The 27651-nt window shown below is 45.2% G+C and overlaps 1 protein-coding gene across 1 annotated transcript in view; it reads right to left on the reverse strand.

Annotated features, from left to right (window-relative positions):
- The window catches only part of itpr2 (inositol 1,4,5-trisphosphate receptor, type 2), a 306596-nt gene that overhangs the window by 237883 nt on the left and 41062 nt on the right, over window positions 1–27651 (reverse strand). Inside the window, exon 2 of the mRNA XM_072241562.1 lies at window positions 11103–11173. Within this exon, the coding sequence (XP_072097663.1) occupies window positions 11103–11173 (71 nt within the window). The remainder of the gene's footprint in view (window positions 1–11102; window positions 11174–27651) is intronic.

Below are 27651 nucleotides of genomic sequence, written 5' to 3' on the forward strand. Positions count from 1 at the left end.
CCATGAGCTAAACTATTCTCCCATTTAGTTCCAATTTCCGGCTTTTTCCCCATATCCCTTGATACCCTGACTAATTAGATACCTATCAATCTCCTCCTTAAACACCCTCAATGATCGGGCCTCCACAGCTGTATGTGGCAACGAATTCCATAAATCCACGACCCTCTGGCTAAAAAAATGTCTCCTCATCTCTGTTTTAAATGGGTACCCTCTAATTCTAAGACTGTGGCCTCTTGTCCTGGACTCACCCACCAAGGGAAACAGCCTTTCCACATCTACTCTGTCCAACCTTTTCAATATTCGAAATGTTTCTATGAGATCCCCTCTCATTCTCGTATACTCCAATGAATACAGTCCAGGAACTGACAAACGTTCCTCATATGTTAGCCCCTGCATTCCAGGAATCATCCTTGTAAATCTTCTCTGAACTCTCTCCAACATCAGTACATCCCTTCTAAGATAGGGGGCCCAAAACTACACACAGTATTCCAAATGAGGTCTCACCAGTGCCCCACAGAGCCTCATCAACACCTCCTTACTCTTACACACTATTCCTCTTGAAATGAATGCCAACATAGCATTCGCTTTCCTTACCGCCAATCCAACCTGGTGCTTAACCTTTAGGGTATCCTGCACGAGGACCCCCAAGTCCCTTTGCACTTCCGATTTTTGAATTTTCTCCCCATCTAAATAATAATCTGCCCAATTATTTCTTCTTCCAAAATGTACAACTGTACATTTTCAACATTGTATCTCATCTGCCATTTCTTTGCCCACTCTCCTAATCTGACCAAGTCTCTCTGCAACCTTTCCGTTTGTTCAACACTTCCTGCTCCTCCACCTATCTTGGTGTCATCCGCAAACTTAGCCACAAAACCATTTAATCCTTAATCTAAATCATCGACATACATTGTAAAAAGAAGGGGCCCCAACACCGACCCCTGCGGAACACCACTAGTAACCGGCAACCAATCAGAATAGGATCCCTTTATTCCCACCCTTTGCTTTCTGCCTATCAGCCAATGCTCCACCCATTCCAGTATCTTTCCTGTAATTCCATGGGCTCTGATCTTATTAAGCAGCCTCTTATGCGGCACCTTATCGCAGGCCTTTTGAAAATCCAAATACACAACATCCACAGCCTCTCCCTTGTCAATCTTATTTGAGATTACCTCAAAAAATTCCAATAGGTTGGTGAGGCAGGATCTTCCCTTCATGAAAACATGCTGGCTTGGGCCTATCTTGTCATGCACCTCGATGTATTTCATAACCTCGTCCTTGAGGATCGACTCCAATAACTTTTCAACTACCGATGTCAGACTAATAGGTCTGTAATTTTTTTTTTGCTGCCTCCCTCCTTTCTTAAACAGCGGAACTACATTTGCGACCTTCCAGCCCTCCGGAACCATGCCAGAGTCTATTGATTCCTGGAAGATCATTTCCAATGCCGCCACAATCTCCAAAGCCACCTCCTTCAGAACCCGTGGGTGCACCTCATCCAGTCTGGGAGACTTACCTATTCTTTTAGCTTCCCAAGCACTTTCTCTCTAGTAATGCAAACACGAGGGAATCTGCAGATGCTGGAATTTCAAGCAACACACATAAAAATTGCTGGTGAACGCAGCAGGCCTACTTTCTCTCTAGTAATCTTGACTGTACCTAATTCTATTCCCTGAGACCTCTGGCTGTCAGGTATGTTGCTGATGTCTTCCACTGTGAAGACTGATGCTAAATACTCATTTAGTTCCTCTGCCATCTCTTTGTTACTCATTATAATTTCTCCAGCATCATTTTCAATCGGTCCTATATCTACCCATGTCACTCTTTTACTCTTCATATATTTAAAAAAACTCTTTGTATCCTTTTTTATGTTAATTGCCAACTTCCTTTCATAATTCATCTTTTCTTTCCTAATGACTTTCTTAGTTTCCTTCTGTAAGTTTTTAAAAGTTGTCCAGTCCTTAGTTTTCCCACTAATTTTTGCTTCCTTGTACACCGTCTCTTTTGCATTTTGCCTTAACCTCTCTTGTTAGCCACATTTGTGCCATTTTTCCATTCATGATTTTCTTTTTTCTTGGAATATATTTTTCCTGCACTTTCCTTCTTTCTTGTAGGAATTTCATCCACTTCCGCTCTACCGTCCCTCCATCTAGCTTACTTTACCAATCGACTTGGGCCAGTTCCTCTCTCGTACCACTGTAATTTCCTTTGTTCCACTGAAATATCGATATACCTGATATCAGCTTCTCCTTTTCAAATTTGAAACTGAACTCAATCATATCATGATCACTACTTCCAAGGGGGTTCCATTACCTCCAGCTCCCTAATCGCCTCAGGTTCATTACACAGCACCCAACCCAAAACAGCCGAGGCTAAAACAGGTGGGGCCAAATTCAAAACCAGAAGAACTGCACCTCATAGTCCTCCTGGATAATCAACGACTCAGCAAAATCAAAACTGCATTCCCCAGTCTCAAGTAACCTGCATTCCTGTGTTTCTTTTCTCTCTCCTTCTGATCCACCTGAGTCTTCTCACACACCTGACCCTTGTCTCCAGTCCCTGTAAGCCATCCCCTACCTAATTCCATCTGTTTATCACCCCTACACCACTGTTCCCCCTAAGCTGTGCGGGAGCATGGCCACGCAGAAACTAAAATGCTCCCACGCACATAGCCTTTGTTGCTGCACAGCTGGAATTTTTGTATTTGATGTTGGTACAATTTTGAAATTATGCTAATATAATCTTGAAATCCATGTTAATATAATTGCGAAATATCCTGTAATTAATTCAGTTTTTATTCTAAACATTCATAGTATGAATATTATATAAAAAAAACATTTAAGGAGCCTCGCAGGTTTGAGGCGATGTAAAAATCTCCTGCTCAGGGCAATGGCTGGTCCACACAGCCGTAATATAAATCAGAGGGAACAGTGCCCTACACTCAGCCCTCCCTCCCTGCGTCGTGTCCATCTGCCCAGCATCCCTCCCCTACATGGTTCCACACACCACCTTCCTTTTCTATCAGCTGCCATAACCTGCAGCCCTCTGTTGTCTTCACCAAGCATGGCCCAGCACACCATTGCTATTTCCACCCCTCCCTCCCCCAACTGCACATCAATTCCTCACCACCTGGATTCACCAATCACATGCCAGCCCTCCCCCTCACCTCCTTATGCCAGCCATCACCTCGTCGCACTCTCAGCCTGAAACAGGGTTGTGTACCTGAAACACTGGCATTGCCTGACGCACCCAGTACCCCTTTACCCCCAGTTCCCAAAATCAGCAGCCTCCTGCCTCTCCCCGAACCCCTGCTCCCTCTGTAAGAACTGCTTTTGCACACGGATGCTGGGAAGGGCAGCTGTTGCATCTGCTACAGTTGCATTGGAAGGCACTGTGAGAAGTGGGGAGGTTGTTGGAGACAGCTGAGCAAATCAGGTGGTCAGTTTGAATGCTAAAGGAAAGTCTGTCCTTCCCACCGGAAACACAGCTGGGAGTCGGAAGCCTGATCCATGAAAGACTCCCAAATCCGCAATGCCTTCAGCAAGACCGTGCGCTTATTTAGCACCACTAGGAGTGTAAAGTATCCAGAGGCATGATCAGACAATGAACTGTAGAGTAATCCAGTACAAAACCAGCCCAACTCGCTCATGAAAACCTAAGGTGCCCATCTAAGCTCGTCTCATTTGCCTACATTTGGCCCTTCTCCCTCCAAACGTCTCCTATCCCAATACCTATGCAAAAGCACTAGATCCTTTCTCTTTTAAGTATTGTTATTCTGCTTGCCTCATCCACTTCCTCTGGCAGCTTGTTCCAAATACTCACCAGAAGAATTGTTCCTCAGGTCCCTTTTAAGTTTCATCTCATATTTTCAGTATTTATTTCTTATTTGTTATTACTATTTCTTTTCTTTTTCTTTCTGTATTTGCACAGTTTTGCACATTGGTTGTTTGTCCGTCCTGAAAGGGTGTGGTCTTTCAAAGTACATTTATTATCAAAGTACATATACTTTATACAACCTTGCGATTTGTCTCCTTACAGGCAGCCACTAAACAAAGAAACCCAGAAGAACCCATTACTTGCCGGGCAGAGAGGTGGGGAATCTCAGTTGGAGGGAAGAGGGGTGTGGAGGTTAGGGTTAGGGGTAGGGTTGGGTGATGGAGGTGAAGGTCTCCGAGCAGGTAGAGGGTGGGTACGTGGTTAGAGTTAGGATTAGGGGGTTAGGCTGGAAGAAATAGGGATGTGGAGCTTACGGTTAGGGTGAGGGGGTGAAGAGGAGAGTGGGAGAGAGAGGGAGAACTGGAGAGAGGAGAGAGGAGAGAGAGAGAGAGGAGAGAGAGAGAGAGAAAGAGAGAGAATGAGAGAGAGAATGTGGAGATTGAAAGGAGGTGGACCTGGTGCAGGATGACAGAGAAGGAGGGAACTGGCAGAGAGAAAGAGAGAGAGAGGGTGATTCTTGCTGAGTGGGGGGTACCTGGCAGGGAGGGAGGGGTGTGGATGTTAAGGTTAGGAGAAGTGTTGAGAGATGGAGGTGAAGGCCGCCTAGCAGGGAGAGAGGGGGGTACGTGGTTAGGGTTAGGATTAGGGAGCTAGGCTGGAGGAGAAGTTTAGGGTTAGGATTAGGATTAGGGTTTAGGGTGAGAGAGAGAGAGACTTTATCTTGTTATTTCATGCTTGTTATTTACTGCTATTTATTTATATCTGTATTTGCACAGTTTGTTGTCCGTTGATCCTGTTTACAGTTACGGCTCTATAGATTTGCAAAGTATGCCTGCAGAAGAAGAATGTTAGGATTGCACATGGTGACGTGTGTACTCTGATAATAAAATTTACTTTCAACTTTCAACTTTGAACTTTAGAGCTCCTCCAGCATTTTGCATGTGTGGATTTCCAGCATCTGCAGAATCTCTTGCGATACTGATGTTATAACCCAGTTGTGTTAATGTTTAAAAATAAGGCTAAAAATTAATCAGTATCTAAGCATGGCAAACTCAAGGTCATATCCATTTCCTTCAGTTACTGTGGTCTCTTTATCTCTCAGCACGTTAAGGGAAATGGGACACCGAATGGCAGCCTGGACAGAGGTAGCAAGCCTGCAGTGTTGCCACAGCCAAGGTCTTCCCCTTCTCAGTGCAGTCACTGTGCTACCTGCCCCACCTCCCGCCTGTCACACTTGCCCCATTACCACTGTGAGCACACTTCAGTCACACCCCCATGGGACACGCTGCGGTTGTGGAGGGGACTGCAAATAGACATGAACACAGGCTCTGTCAGTACATAGTGAGCAGTGAGTGGAGATCCAGCCCAGCCCCACCAATCACTAGCATTAACAAATCTGGAAACGATGTTTCCCCAATAAACAAAACTGAAACCAAAAGCAGCAGGCAAAAGGGTGGGACTCACACTTCAAGCAACAGCTTCATATTCCAGTCTGTTGGCCAACGAGGAAATATCTGGTCAGTTTTCTTGTCACTCGTCAGGAAGGCAGAGGAGCCTGAAGCCCGACACGAAATGTTTTAGCAACATCTTCTTCCCCTCCGCCATCAGATTTCTGAATGGACAATGGACCAACACATGGACACTGCCTCGCTATTTAGATATTTTTAATGTATTGCGGTGTACTGCTGCCACAAAACAATATCCATGACGTACGTGTGTGACGATGAGCCCGGTTCTGATTTGGAGTCTCATCCAGTTGAAGCAGATACCAAATATTTGTCCCTGTTGATCAGTCAGACCCATCCCAAATTTTAAACGCAAGAGATTCTGCAGGTGCTGGAAATCCGGAGCAACTCACAAAATGCTGGAGGAACCCAGCAGTTCAGGCAGCATCTATGGAGAGGAATAAACAGTTGATGGTTTGGGTCCTGAGGAAGGGTTTCAGCCTGAAATGTTGACTGATTATTCCCTTCCACTGTTGAGTTCCTCCGGCATTTTATATATAGTTGCGAAGTTTGTTGTTTTGGGGCAGCAGTACAGTTCAAGACATAAAAATTATTTTAAGTTACAGAAAATAAACATTGAGGGAGAGAAAACTGCCAATGTTATTAAACAGACACATCAAACACCAATAAGCAGTGCCAAACCACAGGATTTCTCTTGACTTGTCCTTGCATGGGTAACAGCTGCCCTAAGATTACCGCCGCTCAGCTCCAGACCACTATATATAGTGCAAGTGGTTGTTAAAGTGCAGGTGCAAAGCATTTCGGGGAAACGCATGAACTGATCTGTGGAGCAACAAATGCACGGCTGCAGCAAGCTCCCTGTGCAGAGAAGTTCCAGGCCACATTTCAACCATCTGCAGATGTGTACATACCACAGCCAAGGCTAGAGAAGTGCCGGACTTAAGCTGCAAACTCCACTGTCTGAGCAGTGTACGTTCCTCAATCAACAATATCAGGAAAACTTTAGAACATCGAACATAGAACATTATAGCATAGTTCAGGCTCTTTGGCCCATGATGTTATGCTGACTTTTTAATCTACTCAAAATCAATCTAAGCCTTCCCTTCTACGGAGCCCTATAAATGTGTGGTTGATGATGGGTGAGAATTTGAAGGGCTGAAGGGCCTATTTCACTGCTGTATTTCTCTCTGTGGCTCTCAGGACAATGGAACCCCGTACAAGGACATATGGACTAGTTGCCCAGCTTCTCCTGGGGGAGAGTGTATTGAGGTCCTCTGGCAGGGAAGTTATTGTGGAGGTTGTTCATCGAGCACCTGCATGGGGCTCCGGGTAGGTTTCCCCCACTGAGAGAGGGGAAAGATGGTAGGGTGAAGGAACTATGATTGACAAGACTTCTGGTAAGATAGTGGTGTGCTTGGTCACAGCGGCTTCTCCAGGTGCACCTTCAATAAAAGGTGCAAATGTGTGCCTCGTCGCAAGACTCTGTTCCTACTGCCAGACTGGTTCATTGGTGAAACCGATGGGGAGGGAGTTACGTGGCCTTGGGCCTTGGACCAGGCCCTCATGTCGCAGAATCGCCTGTTACAGCCACCCAGGGGAAGAGTCACTGGAGGCGGTGCAGGAGAGAACAAAGACATACCGGGCACTCGGGAATCCACGCTGGGTTGAGGGCTGGCCCCTGCAGGCCGGATCGCCAGTGAGGCAGCCCTCCAGTGTTCACTCCCTGGAAGACAAGTTGGATTGCCTTCATCTGAGATGAGGAACTGCTGCGTGCCTGTTCTTGCAGAAAAGTGGTTCCAAGACAAAATCTCATATACCATCGATCTTTAGGCCATGCCACTCAGGGACTTGTGCTAATATTATTTTGTAACTGCAAGTGCTATCGTAACAATACACGCCATCTGCTGTGTGTGACTGTATGATTGAGTTTTGCATCTTACCCTGGAGGAACACTGCTTCGTTCAGCTATAAGGTTGAATGACAATTCAATTTGAACTTGAACTACGGCTGACAACTATGTTCCTGTTGCACCTTCTGGGATACTTCGGTTGGTTCTTGAAATATTCCAACTCCACTCTCCAACATCTCAATTCCCTCCCCTCCCTACCCACACTCCCAGGTGAAGAAGTATACAGTACTCAGTGTACGGTATAGTACAGCATACAGTATACAGTACTCAGTGGACAGTACAGTAAACAGTATACAGTACAGAATACAGTCTATGTAAAGTAAAGGCATCCGTTAGTCTTGCGAGACCATGGATCTGCGCCTGGAAAGTCTTCACTCTCCAGGGCTCGGGCCTGGGCAAGGTTGTATGGAAGGCCAGCAGTTGCCCATGCTGCAAGTCTCCCCTCTCCACGACACCGATGTTGTCCAAGGGAAGGGCATTAGGACCCATACAGCTTGGCACCAGTGTCGTCGCAGAGCAATGTGTGATTAAGTGCCTTGCTCAAGGACACAACACGTTGCGTCGGCTGGGGCTCAAACTCACGACCTTCAGGTCGCTAGTCAAATGCCTTAACCACTTGGCCACGTGCCCACCAGAATACAGTCTACAGTACTCAGTATACAGTACTCAGTGCACAGTACAGTACAGTATACAGTACTCGGTGCACAGTACTGTACCATATACAGTACAGTAGAGTACACATTACTCAGTATACAGTACTCAGTGTACAGTACAGTATACAGTACTCAGTGCTCTCCTCATTATAAGGGCCAAGCAGATTTGTGGGAAAGCATCTGTCAGCTCTGAACAGTGATACTGAGCAGCCATTTTGATTCAGTGACCCACTGTCTGACCTCTCTCCCTGCCAAATCGTGCTGACTGTAAACTTGGGGGAACAACATTCCATCTGCCCATCACCCACACTTCAGTAGCAGATTCTCGGATTCAGATCTCAGGCCCTAGGGTAGCCACTGCTGGTGGAGACGCACCACCCCGAAGATTTTCCATCCTCTGCTGTTCCTTTGTGCAGCCTCAACGAATCATAACCATTGAATTAGTTCTGTTCTCCATCCTATCATTATCTTTCCCTTTAAATCAATCATCCCTCTGCTTCCAGACCCCCATGTTCCCCACCTCTGCACTTGCTTAAAACTAGTTACATCTCCATCTTTTGTCAGCTCTAATGAAACTTTGTCAGCCTGAAACTTAACATTTGTACATTTCTCCCTGGTTGCTTGTTAAAGTTATCCCTATGATGTTGATGGAGGGATGAACATTAATCGGGCCAGGAGGAAGACACTCCTGTTCTTTGTTGGGTTTATCACATCAGTTTGAGAGGCGTTTAAAGTGGCCATGATTAGGGCACTCTTAGGTTGGAGAAACTACGCATCAAATTCTGTCAGGGTAGCCTCCAACCTGATGGCATGATCATCGATTTCTCTAACTTCCAGTAATTTCTCCCTCCTCACCCTCCTCCCTCTTTCCGTTCACCATTCTGTCTACACAGTTACCCCTTCTCTTCTCCACACCTCCCATCGCCTCCCTCTGGTGTCCCTTCTCCTTCCTTTTCTCCCATCATCCACTCTACCCTTCTTCTCCAGCCCTTCACCTCTCTCACCTTACACCTCCCAGATCCCGTGGGAGATCAGTCAGGAGGGACGAATGCAGAAGGGAGCTGCATTTCCCCCTGGGATCAATAAAGTATGACTACTACTACTATGCATAGGAAAGCAGAAAGTGGGGGGCAAGGAAAGATATGGTAGGTGGTGAGAACTGGTTGGAGTTGGCAGAAGTTATGGAGAATTTTCTGCTGGATGCAGAGAATGGTGGGGTGGTAGGTGAGGACAAGAGGAACCCTGTCCCTGATGGGGTGGCGGGTGGATGGGGTGAGGGCAGACGTGTGTGAAATGGAAAAGATGTGGCTGAGGGCAGCGTTGATGGTGGAGGAAGGGAAGCCCCTTTCTTTGAAGAAGCAAGGACATCTCACTAGTTCTGGAATGAGAATCCTCATCCTGCGAGCAAACGCGGTGGAGACGGAGTAATTGAGAGAAGAGGATGGCATTTCTAAATGTAACAGGGTGGGAAGAGGTCCAGTCCAGGTAGCTGTGAGAGTCAGCGGGTTTATAATAGACATCAGTAGATAAGCTGTCTCCAGAGACAGAGACAGAGAGATCAAGAATGGGGAGGGAGGTGTCAGAAATGGAGCAGGTAAATTTGAGTGTAGGGTGGAAGTTGGAGGCAAAGTTAATGAAGTTGATGAGTTCGGCACTGGCACAGGAAACAACACCAATGCAGTCGATGTAGCATAGGAAAAGTTGGGGATTGACACCAGTGTAGGCTTGGAACATAGACTGTTCCACGTAGCTGACAAAATGGCAGGCATAGCTGGGAGCCATGCTAGTACTCATAGCTGCACCTTTGGTTTGAAGGAAGTAGGAGGAACCAAAGCAAAAATTACTGAGAGTGAGGGCCAGTTCCAACAGATGGAGGGGAGTGGTGCTGGAGGGCAACTGATTGGGTCTGGTGTCCAGAAGGAACCAGATGGGAGATAGAGATGTACAGGGACTGGACATCCATAGGACGACCAGGGCCAGGGAACTTGAAGTCACTGAAAGTCACATGTTACAAATGTGGGTTCTCTTGTTCTCATTATAATTATTTAGGCAGCACGGTAGCATAGAGGTTAGCACAATGCTATTGTAATGCCAGTGGTCCTGGTTCAATTCCCACTGCTGTCTGTAAGAAGTTTGTCCATTTTCCCTATGACCACATGGGTTGATTCCGCGTGCCCCCATTTTCCCCCACATTCCAAAGACATATGAGTTAGTAGATTAATTAGTCACATGGGTCTAATTGGGCATTGCGGGCTTGTTGAGCCAGAAGGATCTGCTATTGTGCTCTTTCTCTAATTAAAAATAAAAATCTTTGATCTTTTTCCCTAAAGGAAGATAACACAGGAGCGGACTCCTTTTGGCGCCTAGCAAATCAATCTCATCTCTCCCATTCCCTCTCTTTTTATTTCCCTGTAGACCTGCAAGTTTCTCATGAATAACCATCAACACATCTTTTACACCTAACTACATTACAGGGCAATTTACAGCAGCCATTTACTCTATCAGTTTGCCATTGGGTGGTAGGATGATTAATAGCACTGTAATTGCCTCTTGATTCCCAACCTCCCCCCCCCCGACAAACAGCCACTACAAATCGAGCTTGTGCTGGGCAAGAAAAATCAGGGCAGACCCTGTAAGAGGCTCAAAGACTGTGTGAAGGCTGATATTGCACAAGCTAAACTTGTTCTCAAACAGCTGGAGCAGAGTGTGCAAGACCAGAGCAGTTAGTGAGCCTTGGTTAAAATCGTTCATGACACCCAGAGGAGAGTCACTGCTGGAAAAAGAAAGGAAGCTCTACCAAATCCAGTACAATTTCTAAGTCCTTATTGCCACCTTCCATGTCACTCACAATTTGGACTTAACAGCCACCTTTGGATTACAACAGAAGAACTGCACAAATCTAACAACCATCGTCAGATACGATGGACAACCAATCAGTCAATGCCAGATCAACATTTTAATGGTTTGAGCAGAGAAATATTGGAGTTGGCATCAGGTTATACAGTAAAAAGCATTTGTAAATGCACTATCAAGATGGATGATGTCTTACTGTACACTGGGACAGAACAAGGAAACAGAATGCAGAACATAATGTTGCAGTTCCAGTATTGGTATATTTTAGAAAATCAGTTAACTCGCCTCGGAATTTCTTTGGCGGATTGGTCAGGTCTCCGGCTTCTGGCTGCACCACACATCTGTCATCCACTAACCTGCAAGAGAAAAGCCATTGCTTGAATTAGCCGAGACAAAACTACACAATTTTACCTTTGGCTTTGTAGCTTGGGAGCAAACACTTCCAAGGACTGATTCATTTGCTACTCAGAACAAGATTCACGATGGAATGACAAAGAGTGCTTTAAAAAATCAGATGTGCTACAGAGCAGGTACATGGTTGGATTAGTACCAGATTACATTGCACAAACAGGATGATAGTGCAACAATCATCTCGGATCCTTCTGACATCACCTTAGTAACCATGAGGATGTTTAATACCAAATGGCAAAAGCCCTTTGGTCCTGCTACATGGTATAAAGGGGTCAATGTCCAAGCCCTTCAGATTGACTGAAGCACAATTGACTTCAGTAAGAATATGGAACAAAGGAGAACATCACAAGGTTGGTGTATCCTACACAAGACACAATCCAGTGGCCCATTGAACTCTTATATTGCCGATACCCTTATTATGCTTATAACTCTTATATTTCTATGTTCCCCAAGTACTGGGAGGCATCTGCACCTCAGTTTTGGGACTGTCTCACTGCCGATTCAGAAAGTTGAGGATCTAAGCCGGGGTGGTGAACCTATGACACACGTGCCCAAGATGGCAAGTGCAAAAGGTTTGTTGGCACGAGGCATGCACCAGCCTCTGGATTCTATGAAGCCCACCCACAATAAAAAGAAACATAATGATTATCTTTACTGCCAAATGAAGTAAGGAATGATTTTTTGCAACCTGAGAAACATCTCATACCGGCTTGGCACCAGTTAGGTGGCTGCGAGAAAACATGACGTTACATAATACGCTCTGACTAGGTGTATTCATCAGTATTTGGATAGTAAACAATTACAGTAACAATATATTTTAAAATGACGAAGGGTCTCGGCCTGAAACGTCGACTGCACCTCTTCCTAGAGACGCTGCCTGGCCTGCTGCGTTCACCAGCAACTTTGATGTGTGTTATTTTAAAATGATGTTGTTTTTCAACGATTAATATTAATAATTTTCAAATAGAGCAATACACACATAATGCTGGAGGAACAAACAAATCAAACAGCGTCGATGAAGAGAAATAAACAGTTGATGTTTTGGGCTGAGGCCTTCATCAGGACTGGAAAGAAAGGGGGAAGGAAGAGGAGGTGGTGGTTGTAGGGTTGGATAAGATGCTGGAAGGAAAGGGAAAGTGGAAGTACAAAGAAAACAACCAACAGTGCAGTAGAAAATGGGTAGTGCATAAGTATACAAACACCACAGGAGAATGGTACTTCTGGACTATAATACGAAAAGGAAAGAGTTAACTCCCACCACGATAATACATAGGCTGGAGTTAAAAATGCAAATACAATTTTGGTAACACACATCAAAGTTGCTGGTGAACGCAGCAGGCCAGGCAGCATCTGTAGGAAGAGGTGCAGTCGACGTTTCAGGCCGAGACCCTTCGTCAGGACTTCGCCTGGCCTGCTGCGTTCACCAGCAACTTTGATGTGGGTTGCTTGAATTTCCAGCATCTGCAGAATTCTGTTGAATGCAATTTTGGTATTCGTTTCAAGGGGACGAGACCATAAGAGCAAGGATGTACTGCTTAGGTGTTAGGAAGTGTTGGTAAGACCACTTTTGGAATATTGTGAGCAACTTGGCCCCATATCTAAGGAGGTTGGGTGGCCGTGTGGAGATACGTCTTGACCAAAGGATGCAAGGTGCTCCTTCCCTCCACTAGCCTGCAGGTCACCCTTGGGCAAGGTGTAGCACCTGCTTAACCACCCGATCAGGGTCACGCAAAACCATGGGAGCAGCTGGTGGACGGTTGTATGAGCAGCTGGTGCATATCACAAATCCTGGACATGTGACCGCTGACACCAGGCAGATGATCTGTGAATAATATTGATAATGGATGGGGTCACCCGTCTTGTAAAGACACTGCCCAGATGAAGGCAATGGCAAACCACTTCTGTAGAAAAATTTGCTAAGAACAATCATGGTCATGGGACCCACATCATACCACAGGGCAGATAACAAACAAACAAACCTAACGAAGGGTGTATTGGCCTGGGGGAGGGTGCACAAGAATGATCCCAGGAATGAAAAGCTTAACCAATGAGGAATGCTTGATGTCTCTGAGCCTGCACTCAATGGAGTTCAGAAAGATGAGGAGAGATGTCATTGAAACCTACCAGATATTGATGTGAGAGGACATTTCCATTCGCAGGGTGACCTGCAAGCTGGTGGAGGGAAGGAACACCTTAAACCTCCTTTGGTAGAGATGTATCTCCACCTTGCCACCCAGCTTCCTTAGGTATGGGGCCTTGGACCAGAGGGCACAGCCTCAGAATAAAAGGATGTCTCTTTAAGACTGAGGTGAGGAGGACTTTCTTCTGCCGGGGGTGGGGGAGGTGTGAATCTGTGGAATTTGTTGCCACAGAAGGCATCGGAGGCCAAGTCATTGGGTGTATTTAAGGCAGAGATTGGTAGCTCTTGATTGTTAGAGAGGATAAGGGTTGCAGGGAAAAAGCAGGAAAATGGGAGTTCAACAAACATCAGTTATAATTGAACAGTGGAGCAGCCTCAATGGGCTGAACAGCTTAAGTATGCTCCTACATCTTATGGTCAATATAATCTCCTTTGAGTGAAGCTTGGGAAAGTACGAATTACATTTGAAGTTCTATGCTCTACAGTTTACAGGGCAGTGTAACATTTCACCAGCATGTTTCAACACTTCTGCATCAGATTACACTTTCTCAGTCCATGGGGGAGCTCGGTAGTTCATTGCACTTTGACTACGCTGGTTTTAAAACACATCACGATTCACCATTACGTCTATTACTGGCCGCAAAGAGTTCTCCTCACTCACCAGACAACAATTATCCTCCAACCTTTCTAACAGATCCTGCCCTGTTGAGTTCCATGTGAGGGGCCAGATTTATACATAAGGTTTAGGAGTAGAATTTAGGCCATTTGGTCCATCGAGTTTGATCTGCCATGCATTCATAGCTGATTTTTTTCAACCCCATTATCCCTCCTTCTTGTGTAACCTTTAACCCCTCCCCATCAATCCCTACCTCAAATATACCCACTGCCCTCTGTGGCAACAAATTTCACGGATTCACCACCTTCTAGCTGAAGAAAATTCCTCTTCATTACAGTTCTAAAGAGATATCCCTTTCTTCTGATACTGGGCTCTTGGATCCTACTTTAAAGAAAGGAATAATGACATTTTAACCTCAGATGCACTCTCCCCTACTGTTTGCAGATTATCAATTAGTGTGAGATGGCAGATTTCCAGTCAGATTTTTTATATATACTGTATATTTGTAATCTTATGCAGTCAACACTTTTCCCAAAGGTTTCATCGTTTTTGTTTGCTTTCCTTATCCTGGTTACATAATGCAACAATTACGTTAAAATGCACGAAGGTTCAATGTGTTGGAAAAAAGTTGACAATGCTAATGTGGAACAATGGTATCACCAGATGTAAGCGCTTGATAATAATTGCCCAGATGGGCAGATCTGCTGATCATTTTCCTCACGTCTTTACAGAAAGTGGGAACCAATGGCGAGGCCAATGTTTATTGAGTAGCCTTGGGACTAGCTGATCTACTTCAGAGCAGTTTGAAATCAAACAACTTGTGAGGAAGTGGAGCTACAGATAGACTGGTCTGGACGGTAATGGTTTAGTTTCCTCCCCAACAACAGAAAATCTGCAGATGCTGGAAGTCCAAGTAACACACACAAAATGCAGGGGGAATTCAGCAGGGCAGGCTGCATCCATGGAAATGAATAAACAGTTGACACTTCGGGCCGTGACCTTGTCGACTATTTACTCTTTTCCATAGATGCTGCCTGGCCTGCTGAGTTCCTCCAGCATTTTGTGTGTGTTGCTCTAATTCCTTCCTGAAAGGTTTGGGCTTTTCCAAAAATCTAGTAGGTTCAGAGTGAACTGTATGTGCTCCTTCCAAAGGTTTTATAAATACTGAATCCTCAAATAGCAACACTGAGTCTGAAGCAACACCAATTCCTAAGTGTAGTAACCAATACACTGCACAGTCATGCCTTTCACTACATAACAGTCCCATTGGTCTTTGCATGTGTCTGCTGGTTCCGGGGACACGACGGCATGAGGAGAGCTCCATTCACTGAAAACAAGTGGTCAATTAAACCAAGCATTGACTGTGTCAAACACGCACCAAGGCCTCACTTGGCTGGTAATGAGAGGGGCCATTGCGTTCAAATCCTCCCTGTACGTTCAAAATATCATTCCCAAGGCACACTGATGTTGGGACAGCTGCGGAGGGGACGAGACAGCTACCACCTCTTTGCCCACTGTGGATTCGCTAAGAGGGTGTGTAAACTGATGCAAGGGTCTGCGCAGCTGCAGAAACAAAGTACTCTCTGATTTACGGGCTCTTCCCAGACACACACACACACACACACACACAGACATCAAGCGCTGCTTGAAGCTTATCAACTAAGCGAAAGACACCCTTATTGGTCTCCCAGCTCAGTGAGATGCCCGTAAGTGAAAACTGCCCACTGACACATTCAGGACTGCAGGCAGAGGTGGACGTGCTGAGGGATGCAGCCAGGGCTAAGGCTTGTGAGGAAAGACCACAGTCGAGGCTCCTTCTGCCACCACACACGAGTCGGGTGGGCAAGACCCTCATACAGTGGGAGGGTGTATCACCCTGGGGGGCTGCGTGAGGGGCACTGGTGCTATGCTTTTAAAAAATTGTTAACACTACTGAATCTGTTTAACAAATGGTAGATATCTCACCTGAAAGGCAAACTGCTGAGTTATGGAGAGTTTGAAGACGTCGGGGCCCCATTTATTGAAGCATAGGAGAATGGGGATGATCTCCTGGAGGTGTATGAGATTATGAGGGGCAGAGATAGAGTGAACTCTGTTTCCCCAGTTCAGGAATAAAGACCTAGATGAGAGGGGAGCGATTTAATAGGCAACATTTTCATCAAGAGAGTGGTCAGTGTACAGACTGAGCCCCAGAGGAAGTGTTTGAAGGTATACAGTGTATTGTCAATATTTAAAAGGTACTTGGACATTTCTGTAAATAGGAATTCCCAATACCAAGGACATACAGTCAAGGTTAGTGAGTTGCCGCTGGAACTGTGTCGACACTTGTTGGCTGCCCAGCACATTCCTTCCTGATCTGGTTTGGCGCAAGCAATGCATTTCACTGTATGCTTTGACGAACGTGAAATAAATAAAGCCAATCTTTATCTTTCTCTTTATAGGAAAGATTTAGAAGGATATTGGCCAGATGTGAGGACATGAGATGAGCTTAGATGGGAATCTTGGTCAGCAAAGGGCCTGTTTTGGTGCCGTTGACTTGATGACAGTGCAGCACTCTGACAGTACTGCACTGAGGCAACAGACTAGTTGCTGATGTTCTTATCCCCATCGCCCTGAAACTCCTCCTATTCACAAGTGACTCCAGCTGCACTCCTGAATTCAGCAGTTTGCCTCTTAAACTTCCGGGAATTCTTTACAGGAGTATTTAATTTATCGTTTAGATTGGAAAAGCCATCCATTCCCTCCCTCTCTCGTTACTGGCTCCTGGCCCTGCTTTTACAGCTGACGCCCTATGACCTTGAAACAATAGCACAGACAACCACCGACACAGGTTCAGATTGTTTTTAAGTGGCAAAGTTGTAATGACTCACATTCAAAACATTAGTGTCTCGCCCCCTCATAACAATGAACATTCATAACTGGCAACAACAGTAGGCCCCTTCACAAACCTTTACACTGCTGCATTTAACCCTCCAGAGGCCACATCCACTGGCACTCTTCGGTAGCTTGCATCAGAGGTATATACCGGCGTGTTTAACAACATACCCAGATGCACAACAGCTCGGTATGGCAACTACTCTGCCCTAAGACCGCAAGAAACCACAGAGATTTATGAACACAGCCCAGTTCACCACACAAACCAGCCTCCTCTCTTATCAACTCTCCCCACTGTCTTGGGAAAACATCCAGCGCAATCAAGGGCGCTTTGCATCCACTCATTCCCCCCTCCACGTCCCCAAACCCCACTTTCATTTTGGCAAAAGATACAAAAACACGGGCCACCAAGTTCAAGAACAGCTTCTCTCCCACTTAACGGACATCTTATACAATAACAAGCAGCTCTCGAGCTCTCAGTCAACCTCCTTGTGGCCCTTCAATCTAATTTGTTTGCTGCACTGAACTTTCACTGTAGCTGCAGCACGATATCCTGCATTCTTAATTTTTCCCTTTGCTACTGTCTCAAGGTACAGATATTTGGATGATATTTCTGATTGGCATACATTTATGAAATGATGTGTCTGGATGGCATGCAAACAGAAGTGTTTCACTGTGTCTCAGTATATGTGACAACAGCAAACCTGTAGCCTGAAGCCAGTAATCAATTGGGACCTTCTGCAACACCCACCAAAACTGTTACAGGAACTTCTAAGCAGTGGATCATTAAACACTTGAAGAGACTGCACTTTCTGTGCGACTGGAACCCTATATTCTGCATCACATCCGAAATGCTGGAAGGACTCAGCAGGTGAGGCAGCATCTGGGGGCAAATGCACCATCAGGACAATTGGTTAGATAGCCCACAAACTGGGTCTCAGCCCCACATCTTGACTGCCTGTTCCTCTCTATAGCTGATGCCCAACCTGCTGAGTTCCCCTAACATTTTAACATTGAATGTGAGTTACTCTGAATCTCAAGCATCTGCAGAATCGTATGCTTAATCTGCATTCTGTGATTTTGTTTTTGTCTGTTTACTATCTCAAAGACTACTGTTTAGAATGATGCCATGCAAAACCAAGTTTTCCGCTCTAGATGTGACGATACTAAACCAATAACTAAAGGGGGGGGGTAAAAAGAAATTAATTGATGGAAAGAGGAGGAAGGGCAAAGTGCAGGCAAGAACTTGCATTTCTAGGGTACTATCAAATGCTTGAAATAGTCAGCAAGTCAAGCAGCATCAGTGAAAGAAGAAACAGCTGACATCTCAGGCAACGGCCATTCATCTGCCCTGACGTTCAGTAGTTTCTGTTGTTATTTCCTCCATTTCCTCCACTTTGCTTTAATGTTTCTTTCTTTTCACTGCTCTAAAGCCAAAGAACTACTTTGTAAAAGTGTGGCCACTGCTGGGATAAAGGAAACTCAGAAAACAATCTGTCCACAGCAGCCCCCACCCCCATAAGAAGCGTTGAGATAATTACCAGATGACACAGTAACTGCTGGAGGAACTCAGCAGGTCAAGCGGCATCTGTGGGGGAAAGAGTGGTCGATGCTCTGGGTTGAGACCCTGTGTCACTCCTTTCCTCCACAAATGATGTTCCGCCCACTGCATTCCTTCAGCAAATTGTTTGTTGCTCCACATTCCACATCTGCAGTCCCTTGTGTGTCCATTTAACTTGGACATGGACCTGGTTAGTCAGAGAATAACTGAGGACTGGATTTGCAAGGGGATGATTTTTATCTGGAGAGACAATGTTGTGCATAGAAATTAGAAGTGCTGAATTTAAACATCACCAACCATCCTACACTCAGCTGCAGTTTATCCAGTATATATGGGGTCACACGTTGACACAGTGGGCAGAGCTGCTGCCACACAGGCTGAGAGAACCAGGTTCAATCCTGCTCTCAGGTGCTGTCCATGCACTCTCGCCCTGCAACTGCATCAGCTTCTCCCACATCACAAAGACGTGCAAGGTGGTATATTTGCAAAGAAAAAGAGTTTCAGGATGTATATTGTGTACATTTCTCTGACATTAAACATACCTACTGAATCTAATTGTTCAAATTCAAGTTGAAGTTTATTGTCATTCAACCACATACATGTCAACCGCTAGACTAAACGAGGTACCTCTGGACAAAGGTGCAAAACACAGTACATGTGGTACTGACACACCACACAGAAAGTAATATCACCACAGATAAATTAACAAATAGTAAAATAGAATCCAGAAGCTTGACATTTAGCATAAGATGCATTTACAACACAAGTAAACAGTATAACACTACTGGCACTTCATAAGTGATGATGACCGCTGTAAATTACCCATCGTGCGTAGGTGAATTGTTAAATCTGGAGGGATGACAGGGAGGGGTGAGAGTTAATGGGAATGTATGAAGAATAAGTAAAATGGCGGTGTAAATGGGTGGTTGAAAGTTATCATGGACTTGATGGGCCAAACGGCCTGTTTCTGTGCTTTGCTGCTCTGTGACTCTGATTCTATATTTAGAAATATGGGAGATACCAGGAAAAAAAAGACCAAGGTCCCGACCACCCATCCCACAATCTCTTTGACCCACTACAGTCAGGACGGAGCTACAGGAACATCAGGACTGGGATTGTTAGGCTGGGTAACAGCTTCTTCCCTCAGGCTGTGAGAGCAATGAACACCCTGACGCCACCGCGGTCTCGTCACTAGGACGGAGAGCTGTTTTTGAATGAACTTTTATTAACTTATTTATAGTATAATATTTTGTTTTATGTGCTGTGTGTGATAAATAGTGTGCTGGTGCACCGTGGTCCAGAGGAATGTTGTTTCATTCGGTTGTATACATGTACAGTCAGACGACAGTAAACTTGAACTTGCAATACATAAAAATTACCGTAAGTTACAAAATAAATAAATAGTGCTAAAGAGGAATAACAAGGCAGTGCTCATGGACCATTCAGAAATCTGATGGCAGGCGGGAAGAGGCTGCTCGTAAATCTTTGAGTGGGTCTCCTATAGAGAATGGGAATGTATTTGTTACCCAGACTGTAATCACTGGTTAGAAAGTCTCTCACATCACACACCACGTTCACACTTGATTGGCATATTAAGCCTTTTAAAGACACAGCATTCCCCACTAGTTCCAACCCTTGCACTCATCTGAAGGAAATATAACTGGCCACGACCTAAAAAGATTTCAGGCTGTCAGACTTTATTTATGACACCTATCAAAGGGAGGCCTCATTTGTTCAGCAGTGCAGCAAATGCAAGTAAATGGGCAATTACCTGTAAAGACTATACACATTTCAGAACATTACCTTACCAGAGTACTAATTTGTGAATAAGTGGCTAATTTAGGATGTCCACACTAATCCGTTTAACCAGCTGAGCTAGTGTAGCATGATGGATTGACTTCATATCTTCAAAATCCACTGAGTTTAAATTGGCCTTTATTTTCAAAATGTAACCTACTGTGAAAACTGGGATTTTCATGTTCAGACTTAGCAGGATAAAAGTGTAAATCATTGAGCAAGTCTAATTGCTCCCTGCCTGGCTTTAAACAATTTCCTTCCAACTCTCAGCTGAGGGATCGGAAGGATTTGCTCCGTGTGATTAAAAACACTCGGCGCACATCCTCCCAGGTTCAGCAGCTCCGGCAGAACAGATGCCATTGTTGATTCCGTTGGTCACAGTCTGGTGATGGAATCTAAAGATCTGCCATTCAGCAGAGTGTCGCAGATTGAAGGGTGATCTTATAGAGGGAGAGGCAGAGGAAAGGTCTTTCTCCCAGGAAACACACATCAAAGTTGCTGGTGAACGCAGCAGGCCAGGCAGCATCTCTAGGAAGAGGTACAGTCGACGTTTCGGGCCGAGACCCTTCGTCAGGACTAACTGAAGAAAGAGCTAGTAAGAGATTTGAAAGTGGGAGGGGGAGGGGGAGATCCAAAATGATAGGAGAAGACAGGAGGGGGAGGAATGGAGCCAAGAGCTGGACAGGTGATTGGCAAAGGGGATATGAGAGGATCATGGGACAGGAGGTCTGGAAGGAAGACAAGGGCGGGGGGGAACCCAGAGGATGGACAAGGGGTATAGTCAGAGGGACAGAGGGAGAAAAAGGAGAGTGAGAGAAAGAATGTGTGTATAAAAATAAATAATGGATGGAGTACGAGGGGGAGGTGGGGCATTAGCAGAAGTTAGAGAAGTCGATGTTCATGCCATCAGGCCATCATTTCTCCCAGGGTCGGGAATCGAGAACAGCGGAGCATCAGTTTAAGGTGAAAGGGGAAAGATTTAGACCATAAGACCATAAGACAAAGGAGCAGAAGTAGGCCATTCGGCCCATCGAGTCTGCTCTGCCATTTTATCATGAGGTGATCCATTTTATCCTATTTAGTCCCACTGCCCCGCCTTCTCACCATAACCTTTGATGCCCTGGCTACTCAGATACCTATCAATCTCTGCCTTAAATACACCCAATGACTTGGCCTCCACTGCTGCCTGTGGCAACAAATTCCATAGATTCACCACCCTCTGACTAAAAAAATTTTTTCGCATTTCTGTTCTGAAAGGGCGCCCTTCAATCCTGAAGTCATGCCCTCTTGTACTAGACTCCCCCATCATGGGAAACAACTTTGCCATATCCACTCTGTCCATGCCTTTTAACATTCGAAATGTTTCTATGAGGTCTCCCCTCATTCTTCTAAACTCCAAGGAATACAGTCCAAGAGCGGACAAACATTCCTCATATGTTAACCCTCTCATTCCCGGAATCATTCTGGTGAATCTTCTCTGTGCCCTCTCCAACGTCAGCACATCCTTTCTTAAATAAGGAGCCCAAAACTGCCCACAGTACTCCAAGTGAGGTCTTACCAGCACCTTATAGAGCCTCAACATCACATCCCTGCTCCTATACTCTATTCCTCTAGAAATGAATGCCAACATTGCATTCGCCTTCTTCACTACTGACTCAACCTGGAGGTTAACTTGAAGGGAATCCTGTACGAGGACTCCCAAGTCCCGTTGCATCTCAGAACTTTGAATTCTTTCCCTATTTAAATAATAGTCTGCCGGTTTATTTTTTCTGCCAAAGTGAATAACCATACACTTTCCAACATTGTACTTCATTTGCCACTTCTTTGCCCATTCTTCCAATCTATCCAAGTCTCTCTGCAGACTCTCCGTTTCCACAGCATTACCGGCCCCTCCACCTATCTTCGTATCGTCAGCAAACTTAGCCACAAAGCCATCTATTCCATAATCCAAATCGTTGATGTACAATGTAAAAAGAAGCGGCCCCAACACTGATCCCTGTGGAACACCACTGGTAACCGGCAGCCAACCAGAATAGGATCCCTTTATTCCCACTCTCTGTTTCCTGCCAATCAGCCAACGCTCTATCCACGTATGTAACTTTCCTGTAATTCCATGGGCTCTTATCTTGTTAAGCAGCCTCATGTGTGGCACCTTGTCAAAGGCCTTCTGAAAATCCAAATATACAACACCCACTGCATCTCCCTTGTCTAGCCTACTGGTAATTTCCTCAAAAAATTGTAATAGGTTTGTCAGGCAGGATTTTCCTTTAAGGAATCCACGCTGAGTTCTGCCTATCTTGTCATATGCCTCCAGGTACTCTGTAACCTCATCCTTGACAATCGACTCCAACAATTTCCCAACCACCGACGTCAAGCTAACAGGTCTATAATTTCTTTTTTGCTTCCTTGCCCCTTTCTTAAATAGCGGAGTGACATTTGCAATCTTCCAGTCTTCCGGAACCATGCCAGAATATATTGACTTTTGAAAGATCATCGCTAATGCCTCCGCAATCTCCACAGCTACTTCCTTCAGAACACGAGGGTGCATTCCATCTGGTCCAGGAGATTTATCGACCTTTAGCCTATTCAGCTTCCTGAGTACTTTCTCTGTCGTAATTGTGACGGCGCACACTTCTCTTCCCTGCCACCCTTGAGTGTCCGGTATCCTGCTGTCTTCCTCAGTGAAGACTGATGCAAAATACTTGTTCAGTTCCTCTGCCATCTCCTCATCTCCCATTACAATTTCTCCAGTATCATTTTCTATCGGTCCTATATCTACTCTCACCCGTCTTTTACTCTTTATATACTTGAAAAAGCTTTTAGTATCCTCTTTGATATTATTTGCTAGTTTCCTTTCATAGTTAATCTTTTCTCTCTTAATGACCTTCTTGGTTTCCTTTTGTAAGGTTTTAAAGACTTCCCAATCCTCTGTCTTCCCACTAATTTTTGCTTCCTTGTATGCCCTCTCCTTAGCTTTAACTTTGGCTTTGACTTCTCTTGTCAACCACGGTTGCATCCTTTTTCCACTCGAAAATTTCTTCTTTTTTGGAGTATACCTGTCTTGCACATTCCTCATTTCTCGCATAAACTCCAGCCATTGCTGCTCTGCCGTCTTTCCCGCCAGTGTCTCTTTCCAGTCAACTTTGGCCAGTTCCTCTCTCATGCCACTGTAGTTTCCTTTACTCCACTGAAACACCGACACATCAGATTTCGGCTTCTCTTTTTCTAATTTCACAGTGAACTCAATCATGTTATGATCACTGCCTCCTAAGGGTTCCTTCACCTCAATCTCTCCAATCACCTCCGGTTCATTACACAATACCCAATCCAGTACAGCTGATCCCCTAGTGGGCTCAACCACAAGCTGTTCTAAAAAGCCATCTCGCAGACATTCTACAAATTCTCTCTCTTGAGATCTAGTGCCAACCTGATTTTTCCAATCTACTCGCATAAGATCCCCCACAATTATCATAACACCGCCCTTCTGACAAGCCTTTTCTATTTCCTGTTGTAATTTGTAGTCCATATCCCTGCAGCTGTTTGGAGGCCTATAAATAACTGTCATCAGGGTCCTTTTACCCCTGCTATTCCTTAGCTCAACCCATAAAGATTCTGCACCTTCCGATCCTATATCACCTCTTTCTAATGATTTAATATCATTTCTTACCAATAAAGCCACACCTCCCCCTCTGCCTACCTTCCTATCCTTCCGATACACCGTGTATCCTTGGATGTTCAACTCCCAGAGACATGCATCCTTTAGCCAGGTCTCAGTGATGGCCACAATATCATACCTGCCAATCTGTAGCTGTACAACAAGATCATCCACCTTATTTCTTATGCTGCGTGCATTTAAGTACAACACCTTAAGACCAGTCTTTTAATAGGAACTTAAGGGGCAACATTTTCATCCAGGGGTGTCAGAATCAGGTTTATTCCCACTGCCGTATGTCGTAAGATTTGTTTTGCGGCAGCAGTACAGTACAATACATAAAATATACCACGTTACAATAAGAAATATCAAAAAAAAAGAGTAAGTAGGGCAAAATAGTGAGGTAGTGTTCATGGGCTCACGGACCATGTGATGGCAGAAGGGGAGAAGCTGTTTCCAAAACACGTAGTGTGTGTCGTCAACCTCCCGTACCTCCTCCCTGATGGCAGTAATGAGAAGAGGGCACATCCTAGGTGGTGGGGGACCTCAATGTTGGACGCTGCATCTTGAGACATCACCTATTGAAGATGTCCTTTTTGAAGAACTCAGTACATGGAATGAGTTGCCAGAGGAAGTGGCTGAGGCAGGTACATAAACAATATTTAAAAGGCACTTGGCCAGGTACATGGATCGGAAAGGGTTAAAGGGATATGGGCCAAAGGTGGACAAATGGGACTAACTTTGATGGGAATCTTAGTTGGACAACTGGGGCGAAAGGGCCTGTATCCGTGCTGTGTCTGTCTCCGTTACCTCAGGACCGCAATCCAAACCTCAGCAGACGATGAGAAAGGACCCGATTTTCTAGCATCAGACTCAGGCCGCCTCAATAAAGTTGCTAAAGTGCTGAGAGGTAGGGAAATGCCCATTTAGTCATACCAAACAGTATTGTGCCTAAGTCTTAGGCACATAAATATACTTAGTTAGGGTGCCCAAGACCTTTGCACAGCACCATAGTAGTCAATGTGGAAGGCAGACCGAGATTGTAAATCTGGCGGGAACAGTGGATGTTGGGAATGGTGAGTGTGGACTGCCACCAGAGGGTTGTGGGACAGGTGGTAGAGAAAGAGTGCCAGAGGCAGGGACTGGTGCGGGTGCAGACACACCCAGCCCTGAGACACCAGGCAAGATTTCAAACAACTGGTTTACTGATCATTACAGAATGTCTCTCTGGTGTTTCCCGCTCCCTCCCCTCTCCCTTCCCCTTTTCCCAACCATGATTCCCCTCTTCCTGCCCCCTTCCCACTCTCAGTCTACAATAGAGACCCGTATCAGAATCAGGTTTACCATCACTTACGTATGTCATGAACTGTGTGCTTGTTTCTGCAGCAGCAGTACAGTGCAATACATAAAATTGCTGCAGTACTTTGCAAAAGTCTAAGGCACCTTAATTATATATACTGTGCGTGCCTAAGACTTTTGTACAATACTGTACTGTCAAAATGCAGATTGATATTTGCTAACAGCATCTGTGGTGCACCAAAGCCTAGCAAAAAGATTCTAGTTCAACTTAAGACACACTGCGAATACGGAACTGTTGTGAGTGATTGACAACAACAAGGCACTTTAATGGTTCTGTAACTAATTACTGCAGTTCCCAGTTCGCAGGAATTATGCCAAGTCCAATCCAAATTTCTAGCTTTGGATATTCCTTTGACCTTATCTTCAGTAACTTTGGACACAATGATCAAGTCAGCTCTGAGTCTTTCTCATACAGTTCTTGAGAAAATTCATTTAGGGTGAGAAATGTGCCTGAACTTGACAGCAGAGCAGTGCACTACATTGTTGCATGACTCAGTCTCATGCGGCCCTTGAGCCTGTATGACTGTTCAAAGATAATGATTGAACCACATCTTAGCATGTCATCACGTATTGATGCCCTTCATATGGAATTGGTTTATGATTGTCACATATACTGAGTATTGCTTACATGCTGTTCACATCACTACACAGTGCACTGAGGTAGAACAAGGTAAAACAAAAGCAGAATGCAGATACAGTGTAGACGATAATGTTCAAGGTCATAATGGGATAGATTGTGTGGTCAAGAGTCCAATTTATCATACTAGGGATTTAAAACTGTCGGATAGAAGCTGACCTTGACCCTTGACCTTGACGTGCTCATTGGCCTTTGGATCTCCTGAACCAGCGTTCAGGACGTGTGGGGTCTTTGGCCGCTTCACTGAGGCCAGGAGAACTATAGACGGAGTCCCAGGAGGGGAGGCTGGTTTCAATGTCTACAACTCTCTGTAATTTCTTGTGGTTACAGGCAGAGCAGTTATCATAACAAGCCATGGTGCATCAATAAAAATTAAGGGCCAACTGCAGTAGATTGAGGTTGTCTGGTTGTCTGGAGTCAATGTGTGCCAAGAGGAGCCCCTTGAAGCACTTCACTGTCAATAATGAGATAATCTCATTAGTGAAAGATCGTACAGATCTGCAACTTCATTGCCATTCAAGGGGGGAGGATTACAGATTCTTTCCTTCCTTTATTTCACAATTTCGCTATGAAGTAGCTTAGTTCATGTATTCTGATTAAGTTAAAAAAAAGAGCTCAGCAGGTCAGGCAGAGGGGGTGATGAATAGTTCTCAGGCTGAGACCATTCACCTGGACCGAGGGTGATGAAGGAAGACACGAGAGTCTGCAGATGCTGAATTGTGAAGCAACATACAAGGTGCTGGACAAACAGGGGTCAGGCAGCATTTGTGGAGGGAAATATTCAGTCCATATTTCTGGTCCAAGCTGGGGGAGATAGCCAGTCTATATAAAGTGGAGGAAAGAGGGTAACCTTTCATGCCCAGACTATCATCCTCCACCTTAAATACATCCAATGACTTGGCCTCCACAGCCAGCTGGGGCAATCAGTTCCACATACTCACTACCCTCTGGCTAAAGAATTTCCTCCTCATCTCTGTCCTAATGGCACATCCTTCCATTCTATTCTCTCTCTGCTTTAACATCACTGGAACACCGAAGGGAAGGGTATTAATGGAGGTGGTTTATATAGGGCAGTCAGTACTGTGTTGCACTGCTCTATGTCGATGTCTATGCCAAAGGTCTGCCTCCAGTATCCCTTGAAATAGGGTCCCAAAGATTGACAATCCTTAGAGTAATTCACACTTTATCCTGGCCTCTCTCTAAGGTGAATGCACGGAAGTTCCTCACTATCCCGTGAACTGATCGGTGCCGAGACTGGATGATAGGGTTGTAGAGTCGCACAGCACTTAAACAGGCTCTCCAGGCCATCATTTCGATGCTGACCATTGAGTACTCCTCTGTGCTAACCCCAATTTCCCACCCTCCACCCGCAACTTTCACCGCTCTGATCTTCAAGAGTTTTGATGCGTTGTGTGGTGTAGTGTGCAAGTTACACTGAAGAGTCAGCATGTCAGCCACCATCATCTCACACCCACTTGCAGAGACTCCAGTTTTAAACAATCACTTTCTTGGGCTTCATGTACATTTGATATTTGCTGTGAACTCATAGAATCACAGAAAGAGGCCCTTTCGTAGAGCACTACAACACGTAAACAGGTCCTTCGGCCAACCTAGTTCATGCTGAACTGTTATTCTGCCTAGTCCCATCAACCTACACCTGGACCATAGCCCTCCACATCCCTCCCATCCATGTGCTTATCCAAATTTCCCTTAAATGTTGCAAATGAAACCTCATCCACCACTTCCACTGGCAGCTTGTACCGCACTTGCATTACCCTCCGAGTCAC

This window comes from Mobula birostris, chromosome 23 (genome assembly GCF_030028105.1).
Source record: "Mobula birostris isolate sMobBir1 chromosome 23, sMobBir1.hap1, whole genome shotgun sequence".
NCBI lineage: Eukaryota > Metazoa > Chordata > Chondrichthyes > Myliobatiformes > Myliobatidae > Mobula > Mobula birostris.